Source organism: Alligator mississippiensis, chromosome 13, assembly GCF_030867095.1.
Source record: "Alligator mississippiensis isolate rAllMis1 chromosome 13, rAllMis1, whole genome shotgun sequence".
Lineage (NCBI taxonomy): Eukaryota > Metazoa > Chordata > Crocodylia > Alligatoridae > Alligator > Alligator mississippiensis.
This window is the reverse complement of record NC_081836.1, coordinates 50,318,752-50,332,622: the sequence shown is the minus strand read 5'-3', so window position 1 is coordinate 50,332,622 and position 13,871 is coordinate 50,318,752. Positions and strand designations below refer to the sequence as shown.

General features: G+C 54.7%; 1 protein-coding gene across 3 annotated transcripts in view; it reads left to right on the top strand.

The window, feature by feature from the left end:
• LOC102572123 (lysosomal alpha-glucosidase-like) overlaps positions 1–13,871 on the top strand; it is a 21,940-nt gene extending 8,069 nt beyond the window's left edge. For all 3 annotated transcript variants that reach the window (XM_006274763.4, XM_059716381.1, XM_014610696.3), the window contains exons 4-20: positions 611–776; positions 2,029–2,125; positions 3,417–3,536; positions 4,342–4,460; positions 4,542–4,673; positions 5,758–5,868; positions 7,344–7,457; positions 7,967–8,051; positions 8,526–8,643; positions 9,161–9,294; positions 9,726–9,877; positions 10,082–10,230; positions 10,584–10,725; positions 11,114–11,212; positions 11,774–11,938; positions 12,371–12,517; positions 13,108–13,871. In XM_006274763.4, the coding sequence (XP_006274825.2) occupies positions 611–776; positions 2,029–2,125; positions 3,417–3,536; positions 4,342–4,460; positions 4,542–4,673; positions 5,758–5,868; positions 7,344–7,457; positions 7,967–8,051; positions 8,526–8,643; positions 9,161–9,294; positions 9,726–9,877; positions 10,082–10,230; positions 10,584–10,725; positions 11,114–11,212; positions 11,774–11,938; positions 12,371–12,517; positions 13,108–13,170 (2,113 nt within the window). In that variant the 3' untranslated portion in view covers positions 13,171–13,871. The remainder of the gene's footprint in view (positions 1–610; positions 777–2,028; positions 2,126–3,416; positions 3,537–4,341; positions 4,461–4,541; positions 4,674–5,757; positions 5,869–7,343; positions 7,458–7,966; positions 8,052–8,525; positions 8,644–9,160; positions 9,295–9,725; positions 9,878–10,081; positions 10,231–10,583; positions 10,726–11,113; positions 11,213–11,773; positions 11,939–12,370; positions 12,518–13,107) is intronic.

Sequence of the window (13,871 nt, the reverse complement as noted above, 5' to 3'; positions counted from 1 at the left end):
TGGGTTGTGCCCAGGCATTTCAGCCTGTGGCCAGTTCCACCAGGATGCCATATGCTCCTGAACAGCTTTTTCTGCCTCGCATGCTCCAGCCCTTCCTCACCTTTCTGCTTGTTTTAATTCTCTCTTCATTCGTCAACCCCATCGCTGTCTGTCTGTTTCCCTTGGGGGTGATTTGCCACTAGTTAGAAGATCAGAAGACCTCCCTGCTCTGGTGCGTCTGTCACTTAGGTGGTTGAAAATGCTTTGGTGTGGAGGCTTTCCCTGGCACAGGAAGCGCTTGAAACTTATACACCCGCTCAGCCGGAGTCAAGCCAGCCCTGGCGTCAGGCTGTGCCCTGGCTCTGTGGTATGAGAGTTCACTCCAGTTGCTGAGCAAGGAGATTTGTGTCTGAATGTAGGTGACTGAACCCCAGGGCTGAGGGATAGAGTTCATGCAACACATGGAGGGTGCCCTGGTTATCATGGCTCTTGGCGGAGTAGCACTCTGACATTGGTCTAATGCCCTCACTTTCTCTCCTCCCTCGTTCCCCTCCTTCCTTGTTCCTTCTCTTTTTCCCCCCTCTGGTCCACTTGCCTCTCTGCTCTTCACTCTCTCCTGCCTGCCTTCCAGGCTGAACACAACTGTGGCTCCCTTGATCTTCGCTGACCAGTTTCTTCAGATTTCCACCACCCTCCCTTCCACATTTCTCTACGGACTTGGGGAACACCGTAGCACCTTCCTGCACAGCCTGGACTGGAACACCCTGACTCTCTGGGCTCGGGACGTCCCTCCCACGGTACAGTGCAGGGCCTGGATCTTGCTATGTCCTTGTCCATTAGCGATTTCCCCTTGATTTAGCAAGCCCAGCCTGAGCTGTCATCTCCACAAACATGCATGAACTGCTCCTGTCTCCTGTAGTTGTGACCAGTGCACAGCTGGACAGTTTCTAAGCAGACACATAAACACCTCCAAGCTTCCTGCCCTCTTGGCTGGTGAGACTTGCCTTGCGCTGGTTCATCAACCCAGCTTCTCTCCTCTGGTGCCTGGAAGCTGAATGCTGGAAGGGGTCTGGGTCCTGGCAGAGTTCTCACTGAAGCTGGATGGGTGTCTAAGAAAGCACTGCTGTGATGAGTTTGTTCGAGCCCAAGTGATAGACATGTGAGATAGAGAAAAATATGTAGGGTATGTGCACAGTAATTGGCCCTAAGTGTGGGTTGCCTGCTGCCTCAACCTTTGGTTAACACAAAAGATTACAGTAAGGCCATGTTGGGATGGAACATCTCACAAGGTTCAACAGCAGCCTCCTCACTCCTCTAGTCCCTGGAGGCTATTTAAACCCATCCCCGGTTCAGTCAGGGTCTCAAGTAACAGAGGTTTCAGAGCCAGGCATGGTTCTTTATGGTGGGGATTGCGGGTGAAGGAGGGCAGAGACCCAGCCAACTTGTATCACCTAGGAAGGAAAAACCATTTCTCTTGTTTGGTGTCTCCCTCCCCAGTCCCCTTCCCTCTCTGCATAAAGACAACTCTCAGTCTCTTAGATGCTGTTTACTCTGTCACCAGCGGTCCGTGTGGCAGCCAGGTGCATGCTTGCTGCTTTGAGAGCTACACAGCAGTTGTGCCCAGCTGCCCCACTGAGCACTAATTCCCTTGCCTCTAGTCTAGCTCCTTGCATCTGCTTCCCCTTGGTAGCTTGCCGTATCCCACTTGGCTTCTGCTGCATATGCAGGAGTTTTCCTCTTTGCTAAGAGGAAGCCAAGCCCCTTTCAGTTTTCAGGGCCAAACACTGAAGTGATCTTAGCCTCCTGTAGCTTCTCTCTATCCAGATTGTTCATGACCATCCTCTGGACTGGCGAAGATGACCAACAGAGGTCTTACTCAAGCCTAGGTCATGTTGGGCTTATAAAGGGGCAAGAGGGTGCTGAATGGCATCTCTCAGAACTGTTCTCTTAAGTGCATAACACTCCTTCCATGGACTGCTTCCCTGTAACTTGCTTTGGGATGCTGATGTATCAAAGACAGGGCTCTCATCAGACACCTTTGGCTTTCAGGAGTCGTACAACCTGTATGGATCTCACCCGTTCTACCTGCTGCTGGAGGAAGGGGGAGCAGCACATGGTGTCTTCCTCCTAAATAGCAACGCAATGGGTAGGTGCTTCCTTGTAAGGGATTGGGCTGGCACAGGGGTCCTGGGTCCAAGGAGGGGAGCCTCTACTTCCCCTGCCTGTGGGTTCTGCTGTTGGATGCTCAGAGCCTGATGGGCCCTCTCTAATCATTAGAGGAAGGCCCTGCCTGCCATTCTGGGACCTGGGCTGGGCTGGGCTGGGCTGACCTGAGCTGGCTGTTCAGGAACTTGAGGCAAGAAAAAGCTGTGAAAGGGAAAGATGTGGTTTCATAGCCCCTTTACTGAGCTCTGACATCTGTTTCCTGGCCAAAGTTAGGCTCTTTAGCAACCGTCGAGCAGTTTAACCACACACACAGCTGCTGAGTTGCGGTCTGAAAAGCCAGCTTGCCTCGTTCCCGTGTCCACCCTTGTTCCCCAACCTCTGTCAGTTGACTGGCACTTCAGCTCTGTGGAGAGCTCCAGGTCTGGTGCAGACAGGGATATAAATCTGCTCGCTGCTTTTCTCACAGCTGTGCCCTGCTGATGCCAGCTGTGGCTTCTAGAGCGAGTCGCTATAAAACAGCAGCCCGTCAGTGCCAGCTGGGTCTCCAGAAGTGCATGCATCCTTTCACTAATGGCCTATCGGCACCAGCCAGGACTCCAGCAGAGTGAGCGTCTTGATGGCAGTGTCTCAACAATGTCAGCAAGGACACAGGCTCTGTAAAGCTCCTCACAGCAGCAACCTCTCCGTGCCATCTGGGACTCTGAAGTTATGAGTCCTCTCACACCAGTGCCATGTTAGCTCCAGCTGCGCACACTTTACTGCAAGAATTCCCTCCAGGGTATATTTGCAGGGGAGAGCTGTGAAAATCCAGTGGCTGCATCTGAAGTTTGAGAATTCATATACACACTCTGTTCATCCCAGGGAAGCCCTTGGCCCATCCCTGCTGGCTTTCATGTTTAACTCTTCAGTTCTAGGATGCTTTGTTTCCCTGAGGGGCAAAATGATGATGTTCCTAGTGTTTGTGTAGAAAAACCTCTACACTTCCTTGGTCTGTCAAACTGATTTTGTAGCAGTGAACCTTTGTGGTTCTGTAAATCCAAGCCTCTCAGTGTACACTGCCAGCATTACTGAATGAAACCTCCCAACCCCTTTGCACCATAGCACAGTGTTGGTACCTCCACTCTCAGATGCAAACTGTAGCATGGAGTATTTTCCCCAGGCCAGACTGTCAGTAGAAGGATCAGGATTCAAACCCAGGTCTCCTGACTCACTGTTCCATGCTCCAGCCATTGGCTTCTCTGTTTCATTGCCCCTGTTTTGTCATTTTTCAGAGGTGGCCCTGCAGCCGGCCCCCAGCCTGACCTGGAGAACCATCGGGGGCATCTTGGATTTCTACATCTTCCTGGGTCCGGATCCCAACATGGTCATCCAGCAGTACCAACAGGTGATAGGTAAATGTCCTGAGCACAGCCATTCTCCTCACAGCAACACCATGAGCAACCACCCATTGTTGTTGCCATCCCGTGCATTCATGAACTCCAGTCTCGCCGCATTCAGATGTCTACACCCTGACTTCCCCCCACTTTTTCCACCAACACTGAATAGGCAGTGGTTCCCCTTTCCCTCATCTTCAGTAAGGCCTTCTCCCACTGGGAGCACCAAGCTCACTGTTGAGAGACTGAATAGGCTAGGACATTCTAGCTGGGAAAAGAGACACCTGAGGGGGGATGCGATCAAGGTTTACAGAATGGTAAATGGTGCAGACAAAGTAAATAGAGATATATTATTTACCATCTCTCACAATGCAAGAAGTAGGGGGCATAAAACTTAGAAGTAGGCTTAAAAGCAATAAACATTGGGTTTTTTTCAGACAGTGTATAATTAACTTGGGGAACTCATTGCCACCAGAAGTTGTGGAAGCTGGTTCTAAAAGGGAATGGACCAATCCTTGGGAGAGAGGTCTATGGGGAGATATCAAACATGGTAGATCTGGGGGCAGCCTCTCAAACAGAGCTTCCTAAACCTCTGAATACTGGAAGCTGCAATGGGAGAGGAGCAGGGAATGGAAAATTCTGGATGTGCCCTGTTCACCCTCCCTTTCAGCACCCATTCTCTGCCACTCTGTGAGCTAGACTTGATGGACCAAAGATCTGACTCAGCAAATGGCAGTTCTGAGGTAGAGCATCATAATCATTATGGCCTCCAGCAGGGACTCTTAAATTCTCCATCGTCTCCTTTCCAATGGTGTTGTTCCAGGTCTCCCTGCCATGCCACCTCTCTGGGGGCTCGGGTTCCATCTGTGCCGCTGGGGCTATGGGACAAGCAATGAGACCTGGCAGACCGTGAAAGCCATGAGGAACTACCAGATACCACAGGTAATGTAATGGTTTGCAACCCAAGAGAGGCCTCCTCAGAGGCACTTCTGTGCCCTGCTATTCTGCATCTCCTTTTTGCAGGATGCTCAGTGGAATGACATCGATTACATGGAAGGGAACCGAGACTTCACCTTCGATCCTCAGGCATTCAACACACTCCCCCAATTGGTGGAAGACCTCCATAAGCATGGCCAGCACTACGTCATGATCCTGGTACTGAGACCAGCCTTGTGCTAATCTTGTAGGGATTAAGGCATTTTTAACACTCCCGGTCAATCCAGCCAAATAGCATGTGAGAGGGAAACTAATACTGGAAAAAACCCCAAGAACAGGATGCTGCTTGCTTCTCTGTTTGATGTCAGACCCATCACAGTACAAATTGCTTCTGGTCCAGACTTTCAGCAGATGTAACCTGGCAGAGTCCATGGTGAAGTTATGCCCATTTACTCTGGCTGAAAATCTTTGCATTTGTGTTTTTTTATAATGCACAGTGCCATCCCAACAAACACAATCCTTGACTTCAGGTACTGGTTTGAGGCCCTTTTTTGATGTTATTTTGGGAGGGGGTCTTAAGGATTTTCCCGTTTTCTTCTCTGCTCTGGCCTCACGCAGGCGGTAATGCCCATCTGCTTGGGATGGATTCCCCAAGCACTGTCTTTGGAAATTCACTCTTCTTTATAAGGGAGCATATGAGACAGACACAGTATTACCCTGTTACTTTCCTGGCTTGTTTAAGAGTAAAAGAATCCCATTTCCAAGGAGAAACCCATCAGTTAGTTACTTGTCATTCATTCATACTCTCCAGCCCCCATCCTGGAGGTGATGGGACCAGGCCATGACTTCCAAGCACTTCTCACATTGGGAAATGGTTTTCATTTAGACCTTGGGTTGATGGAAGGATGACCAGCGGGGAGGGGTGGGATCCTGGGATATGAAAGTTGAGAACCTTTTGTCTAAAGGAATTATTCCAGTGGTGACTGCTCCTTTTGGGTGTCTCCTAGAACAAGGAGCATCATCCCACAGCAATACCCAGAAGTGTGTAGTTTCTTAGACTTCTCTCCCTCCTCAACATCTCTCACATGCTTGACACTTGAAGTGACGTTTTAGAAAGCCTTGTGCCTTGAACTGTGAAACGTTGGAGGAAGTTTCGCTTCCTCTTGGTCAAAGTGGCAGTCACATGTGAACTTTGGTCCACCCTAACTTGGAAACCCAGGTCATGTGTTCTCTGAATTATGCTAGTGCTCACTGATGAGGTTGCATGGATTTTGGTGTCATCTCGTGATCCATGTGCTTCCAGGACCCTGGGATCAGCAGCACTAATCCTCGCGGATCTTACTGGCCGTTCGACGAAGGTTTGAGGCGTGGAATATTTATAAATACCACCGAGGGGCAACCGCTGATTGGACAGGTAGGAGGGCAAGTTCCAGCTAGCAGCAGTCCAGGCAAGATCCTGACCCTGTGAGGCTTTTGGCTTTGACTTCTAAGGGGCCAGGATTTTTCCCATCACATTATGGGAAAGAAATTAAGGTATAATGGCTGAGTGACCTTCCTGGCTGAGGTGCAAGAACCTGGCTGTGCCCAGCACCTGGCTTCCCTCTTAATATCAGTGGAAGTTTCATTTATGTGATTGGATTCTATAGGGCCAGTCCTGAGGGCAGGGCCTGATCCCAGACCCGTGAGTATGGGGTGCCTCCCTGGATGTCAAGGGAGTTGCATAAGTCCCTGTGTAAGCAGAGCCAGTGGTGCAGCCACCTGAATTTCTTCCTGTTTCATGGACTGATGTGCAGTTCTCTGTGGTGAGCCAAGCCCTCGGAGTTCTGCACTTCATTATCTGCAGTCTCCCCTGACTTCTACCTGGCTGCTCCCAGGTGTATGCAGTCTGGGCTTCTGCTCTCACAGCTGCTCATCACTCCCTCAGGGTGTTTAAGAAAATCTGAAAAATATTAAAGAAAAAAAGAAAGCTGGTCATTAAGCTAAAAACCCTGGGCCTAATCTGCTTCCACATGTGTGAGATGCAATGAAACAGGAGCACTTCCCACAGTGCAGTGCCCCTGGTCACTGTCTCATGTGAAGTCAGGGGCCCCCCATTTAAAAAAGACTCGCTGCCTTTCTGGCTGATGATTTGAATGGATTAAAAATAAATCAGACCGGCTTTTCAGTGGCTACGAGGCCTCTTTCCTACTTTTATTCAGACTGAGAAACAGGGAGGAACAAGGGGCCGGTGGCTAGGGCTTGAGCGTAGCACTTGGGAGATGTGAGTTGTTCCCTGGTCCACCACAGACTGCCTGCGTGTCCTTGGGCAAGTTGCATTTCTTCTCCCTGTGTCTCAGTTCCCCACTGGTAAAACTGGGGGTTCTGAGGATTGGTCTGTGACATTTGCTGAGGTGCCCAGATGTGGAGAGGATGGGCACGATTCCAGTACCTAATTTTGGTAGGAATTAGAACAGCTGTAGCACAGTTGGACTCTCTCTTATTTTTACTGCCTCTTTCATGTGCTGGTTCTCTGGCACCGGCTCCCAGCAAGTAGGTTTGGCGAGGTTGCCCAGGAGAGCTCAGATCCCCACCGACTGTGTCTTTGGCACATTGGAGAAAGAATCACAGCAGCCTTTCTATGAACATTTGGTCACACTAACACCTTGTCTGCCCAGAACCGACATGGCATGCCCTGTTGTTGTTTATATTACCACGGTGCCTAGCAGCTCTAGACGCAGACCTGGAGTCCACTGTGTAGGGGAGATTAGGCAGGCCAGTTGTTCATTAACAGGTGGAGGGGAACTGGGCTGGTGTTGGTGCAGGAGGACAGCTTTCCTCAGATGTGCTCAGCTCCTTGGTGCCAATAGCTGGTGAGGCCTCTGACTGCATTACTCTTTGTCCTTCCCGTAGGTGTGGCCCGGCCTCACTGCCTTCCCAGACTTCTCCAACCAGGACACACACCAGTGGTGGCTGGAGAACCTGAAGCGCTTCCATGCTTATGTCCCCTTTGATGGGCTTTGGATTGTAAGTGCCTCCTTCCTCCTGCTGGGCATGAGCTACAGGCCAGGGGACTCTCCATGTCACCTTGCATTGCACCCAGTAGAGCTTGCAGCCAGCATGGACCTCACCTCTGCACCTCTCTTGGCACCTCTTGTCCAGCTGCCTTGCAGATGACCAGCACATGAATCCCTGAAGGGCGTGTAGATACCAGCTGCACACTGGAAGCTTGCAGTATCCTGTGTACAAGGCAGCTGGGCTGCTCGTGCCATGAAATGAGCCTTAAGCTCAACAGCCCATGTCCAAGGGTGGTGTGGGTTTCTCACGTCCTGAGACGCACCTGGGACTGGCTCGGGAGCCAAGGCAGCCTGAAGCAGTCCCACTGGGGGTTTCTGTGACCTGGACCAGATGGTTGGCTTTTGGTGGGCTCGGCTTTTTGCCTGGCTGTGCTGGATGTTGGGTCTGGGAGGAGTTTGCTCCCAGGTTGACCACCACAAACCCTACACAGGGAATTTCCATTGGTTCTGTTTCTATAGGACATGAATGAGCCGTCTGACTTCATGGATGGGTCGGTGGATGGCTGTCCTGCAGGGGACCTTGACAGGCCGCCATACGTGCCTGGTAAGGAGGGAGAGACAGCGAGGAGCGCGAGTGTAAGCAGTATGACTGGAATCCGGGAGCCAGGCCTCCTTACACCACAGCTGGACTGGACCCACTGTGATTAAGAGCCACAGCCTCTGTATTTTATGCTGCCCCCATGTTTTCTGACCCTCCCTTTGCATAGCTTTTCCAGCAGTTTGTATCATGCCCATGGGCTTCCAAACACAGGGGCCTTCTGTATTCAGACACCTGGGTACCCAGATTCAGCACTAGGGTCCTACAGCAGGACTACCTCAGCAGGCCAGGATTGGGGGCTGACTCTTCTTAGCCAGCAGGAATTTCTCCTTCTGCTTGCTGCTTGCAACTGAAATCCTGTCTTTCTGGGCCATATGAGGAGACTGGAGATCAAGCTGTTAGGTGGGCATCTGAGAGCAGGTGTTTGCTCATCTCTTCTGTGCTGTGTAGCTATTTTCTTTACAATCTTTCTCCCTTCAGCTGTGCTAGGAGGGTCCCTCTCTGCAAAGACTCTCTGTGCTTCAGCAAAGCAGAACGCTTCTGTGCACTACAACGTCCACAACCTCTATGGGCTGATGGAAGCCAAAGCCACAGCCAGGTAAGGGCCAAGACTTCATCACAGCCATGTCAGGCTGAGATTTGGGTGTGAAGGCTTGCATGCAGGGAGGTGATATCAAGTTGGGGCTGGAAAATGGCTGGGGCGTGAGTGCCTGGCTTAGAGGGACATGTTCCAGCTGCCCTAGGCAAGAGCCCACTTTGCACTCACAGCCGTGAGGGTGGAGTTGGTTTGAGTCACCAATGCACAAGGGCCTGGTAAAGAGGAGGGTGAGGGAGTTAGTGGCTGATGGAGCCAGGCATGTGGAATATGGGTGCTGTCTCATGTCAGGGTCCTCCTCCTTCAGTCAGGCTATGTCAAGGCTTCCCTTGAGTTGATGCCATCAACAGGCAGGGCTGCAGGGTCATGTCTCTGGGCTGTGCTGCCAGGGGCCCGGCCCGGGTTGTTCCCAGTCACGGTGCTGCCTCAGGCTCTGGTTCTGGTGAGCTCAGGGCAAGGGTCTTGGTTCTGAGTCGCTGCCTGCCATGCCAAGTGTGCCACTCTCCTTCTTGTCTTCCAGTGCCTTGATCCAAATCCGAGGGAAACGCCCTTTCGTGATCTCCCGCTCCACCTTCCCCAGTCAGGGCAGGTACTCAGGGCACTGGCTCGGTGACAACAGGAGTGAGTGGAAGGACATGTCGTGGTCAATCCCAGGTGGGTGCCTCTGGGGACCTCATAAGTATCCTCTTACACCTGGTGCAGATAGAGACACCCTCAGACACTCACCTGCATCTCCTCTGGTCCCATCTGCTGCACAACAGCTCCTACTAGACACCTCCAAACCACATGTCTCTTCACTGTATAGCAGTTTTCCTGTCCCCCTCTGGGCAGTGCCTAACAGGAGCTCTCTCCCTGTTGTTTCCAGTCCAGGCCTGTGCTGTGGGGGAAGCCAGATGCCAGCTCACAAGCATTGTAGTGGGTCTTTGGTCTTGTGGGTGACTGTAGCTGCCCAAGCATGTTCTGCACCATGTTGGTGTTGTGGTCTGTGCAAGGGAAGGGGCAGGGGCCTTGATCCAAGTCAGGGAGACTTTCCCTTCCAGGCAGCCCCCAGCAGCCTGCCGTGCTCAGTTTCTGTCTGTTCTCAGGCCTGCTGAGCTTCAGCCTTTTTGGGATCCCGCTGGTCGGGGCAGACATCTGTGGCTTCTCAGGCACCTCCTCAGAGGAGCTCTGCGCTCGCTGGATGCAGCTTGGCGCCTTCTACCCCTTTGCCCGAAACCACAACACCCAGAATGAGAAGGTAAGAGGGGGACAAGGGGACATGCCTTCCCCGGGGGTCTCCAGAGCTGAGGCTCCCATTCTGGGATGGGCACGGGGCTGTGGGGGACACTTCAGTGCTGGGAGGATTATGATGGAGGTTATGAGAGGCACTCCCTTCTCTGAAGGCTCCAAGACAGGACATTGCTTGTCCTGCCTATTGACTAATTTTCTGGACTCTCCCCAGGCCCAAGACCCCACAGCGTTCAACTCGGAAGTACGGACAGCCATGAAGGAGGTGCTGCTGACACGCTATGCCCTGCTGCCCTTCCTCTACACACTCTTCCACCGGGCGCACCTCCTGGGTGACACAGTCATGCGGCCCTTGTTTTTTGAGTAAGAAACTAACCTCGTTGGAACAAGGATTCCCCTTGCACTGCCCACGGCCAGCACAGCTCCCCTCCCCAGGACCCCACACCCTCACCGAGCCAGGAGGTTTGGCCCCCCCTCCACCAGCCTACAGCTGGGCATGTCCCAAACCCCACTGAGCAGGCACAACCTTTGAAAGCTGATGGCACAAGTCTGCACTCTGGCCCCCCAGCCACGGTTTCTTAACGTTGCTTGTCCACAAACAAGTGCTCCTGACATGCAGACACCCAATGGAGTGCAAGATGCTCTATCGTGGCTCGGAGGCTAGTGTGAGGGGCCCCGGGCCAGATCAGGTCTGTTGCATTCCCTCCCTGCTGTAGGTTCCCGCAGGACACGGTCACGTACTCCATTGATAAACAGTTCCTGTGGGGGGAGAGCCTGCTGGTGACACCAGTGCTGGAGCCTGGAGCAGACTCGGTGATTGGCTACTTCCCCCGAGGGCTGTGGTACGACTACTATACGGTGAGGAGCGGAGCATACTGGGAGGTTGGTCCAAGCAGGGCCGCGTGGCTCTGCATCCTGTTGGGCACCGTACTTGATGCAGCCCCAGGAGCGTCCGGGAATTGGTGCACCAGCTGGGTCTGAAGGCTGAGCAGGGCTGGGGTGGGGCGAGGGAGCAAAGTGGAGAGGGCCAGCGCGGAAGCTGAGAGGAGCCTCCTCTGCTCTGCATCCTCTTGGCTGCAAATAGGCACCAAAAGGTCCGAGGAAGACCCAGCCAGGCACCTCCACACACGGCGTCACGCATCACCCTTGAGCAGCACCACAGCCACCCTCAGGGGCATCAGGGAAGGGCAGTGGCCACCTTCTCATTTCTGAGCACACCCCTGACTGCCCCTTTCTGCCTCTGCAGGGCTCGTCTGTGAACAGCAGCGGGGAGATGCTGAAGATGGCAGCTCCGCTGGACCACATCAACCTGCACATCCGGGAGGGTGCCGTTCTCCCCACCCAGGTGGGTGGCCCAGGGCTGTGGAGCGGGGGTCTGCCATAGAGCATGGAGCTGCTTCAGGGGCTGCCAGCCGGCATGTCCCAACACCTGCCAGCTTAGGGAATGCAGTAACCTTCTGCTCTGGGCTGGGGAGGGGGCTCTGGCCCCTCTCAAAGGCCCCGTGTCTTTAACCCCCACTTCAGCTAGTAAACGCTTCTTTGGGGGACCATCAGCACCACTCTTTGTGTCCATTGCAGGGCTCACCAGAGCCTCAGTACCACCATCAGGGTCCAAGCGTGGGGTGGTCTTGGGCAGGCAGAAACGGGGCCCCTTGGCCCTTCCAGGGAGGCATGGGACTGTCCTGCAGCATCATGAAGCAGCTCTGGCAGGTCCCAACTCAGTGCAGCAGCAGCAGACATGATGTTGGCTTTGGGTCAGGGGCTCTAGGGGCCATTTTCCTAGGTCTCTGGCATTATCCATGTTCCATGCACCCCCATGCCCCTTGCTGCACCCCAGAGAGCTGGAGGCTTCATGCATCTAGACTGCAGTAAAGCACCCAGCCATGCACGGTTTCCTTCCCCACAGAAACCCGAGACCACCAGCGGGGCAAGCCGGGGGAACCCACTGCGCCTGGTTGCAGCTTTATCCCCGAACGCTGTCGCCTGGGGGGACCTCTTCTGGGACGACGGTGAGAGCCTGGACACCTTCGAGAAGGACAACTACTCCTACCTGGTGTTCAACGTCACACAGGTAGGAGGCCCCTGCGCCTGGGAGGAGGCCTTTGATTGAGTTGCAGTGACACATTCCTGCCTCTTCTGGGACTGCCCAGTGCTGACAGGGGAGTCTGTCCTCCAGCCAGACCTTTTGAGCATTATGAGCTTCCCTGTAGCTGCTGGGCTGGGGAAGCTGGGAGGCACCAGTCTACAGGTCTGTGCTGGAGCATGGTAAACCATGGCATGTCAGGCCCTGGAAGAGGGGCTGTGGGGCAGAGGGGCCTTTCTGGTGGTTTGAGCATGTGGGTGCAGGGGGTCAGGGATGATGACATTGTCCAGCTGGGAAGGGAAGAGAAAGGCCTGTCTGGATGGAAGGGGTTTTGCCCTGCACCCTTGGGCATTGGTCATGGGGCCCCACACAGCTCAGCTCAGCTCAGCTGCCCACGCTCACCCTCTGCATCCTGCCTAGAACGTCTTCACCTCCACTGTCCTGCACGCCAACGTGGAAGCCACCTACGTCACTGTGGACACGCTGACGGTCTATGGGGTCCGGGGTCCGCCCACGAGAGTCACCGTCAATGGTGAAGAGCATCCCTTCTCCTACCTGGACAACCAGGTAAGCCCAGCCTTGTGCGTTCTGCATCCCCAGCCCCACCCCTGCTCTCCACGAGCACCCCCGGCTGTCCCTTACGTGCTGCACTCCAGGCCTGCTGTGATGTGCCAAAGGGCAAACGCTGCATCCCTTTTGGCCACGGCCCTTGCCCTGTGCACGGGGTCTTAGCCAGGGCACTTCACCTGCCTCAGGGGACAGGCTGGAGCTCCCAGTGTGGGAGCCGGGAAGGAGGAGGGGTGCTCTGTGGCCTGAGCAGGGCGCTGGGAGGCAGGACGCCTGGTTTCCATCCCAGCTCTGCCTCCTGGGAACACGGGGAGACCAGTTCATTGTCTGGGGCCTGCTCTGCTGCCTGGGACCTCCTGCCCAGTCCTACTGAAGCAGTGAGAGTCTTTTGATGCCTTTCTGCCTCGCAGCCCCTCCACAGCCATCCAGCACCTCAGCAACGTGGCACCTGCTGAGCTAGAGCCCCAGGCCCTGGGAGAGGGGCTTTGGGCCAGAGTCCTGTTTGATGGGGTGCTGAGTCCCCTGCCTGCACTTGCACAGGCCAGGCAGAGAGAAGCACTCCTTCATCTTCTTTCCTTTCTGCCTCACAGGTGCTCACGGTGAGCGACCTTCACCTCAGCCTGAGCCAGGGCTTCTCCATCAGGTGGATGTGAGAGCTGGGGCCTCCTGGCATGGCCAGGCTGCATCTGGGCACCGGAGGCTTATCCGTCCATCCGTCCGTCCATGTATCCGTGGGGCGCGGGCCTGTGCTTGCATGTCTCAGGTGGACACAGACTGGATTCCCAGCTGCTTCCTGCCCAAGCTCCCAGCACTGCCAGCCGGTCTCTACCCCTGCTCCCGCCTTCACCCTGCCGCTGCAGGGGCAGCACGAGTCCACGGGCCTCAGCGTTCAGCAGCTCCCCGGTACCAGGGGACACCGCTCTTTGCTTCAGCCCGCGGGGCAGGACACAGACACTCCAGGCGCCGGGGGGCTGTTGCTTCAGGGACAGACGAGGGGCCGGATCAGTTGAGCCTCGTCGTCTGGCTGCACCGTGCTGGCGTCTCCCACGCCCCTGGCTTCACCGCCCCCCTGCATGGCTAATCTCCAAGGGCCCCACTCGTGTGTGTGGTGTGGGGAGGGGGTGTTGCAGGAGGCCTGGGGCTCTCCGCACCAAGTACAGCATCCTCCCCTTGCTAACGCAGGGGCTGTGCGGGGAGCCCTAGTGTAGACAGGCCTCCGCGGGGCTGCCGGCGTTTCCCCCTGCTGGTCCGCTCTGCCCGCAGCGGGTCCTGCTGGGCGGGCGTGGGTGGAGACGAGCTGTCCGTGCCCCCGCGATGCTCTGTGCCAATCCAATAAAGGCGAGCGGAGACCTGC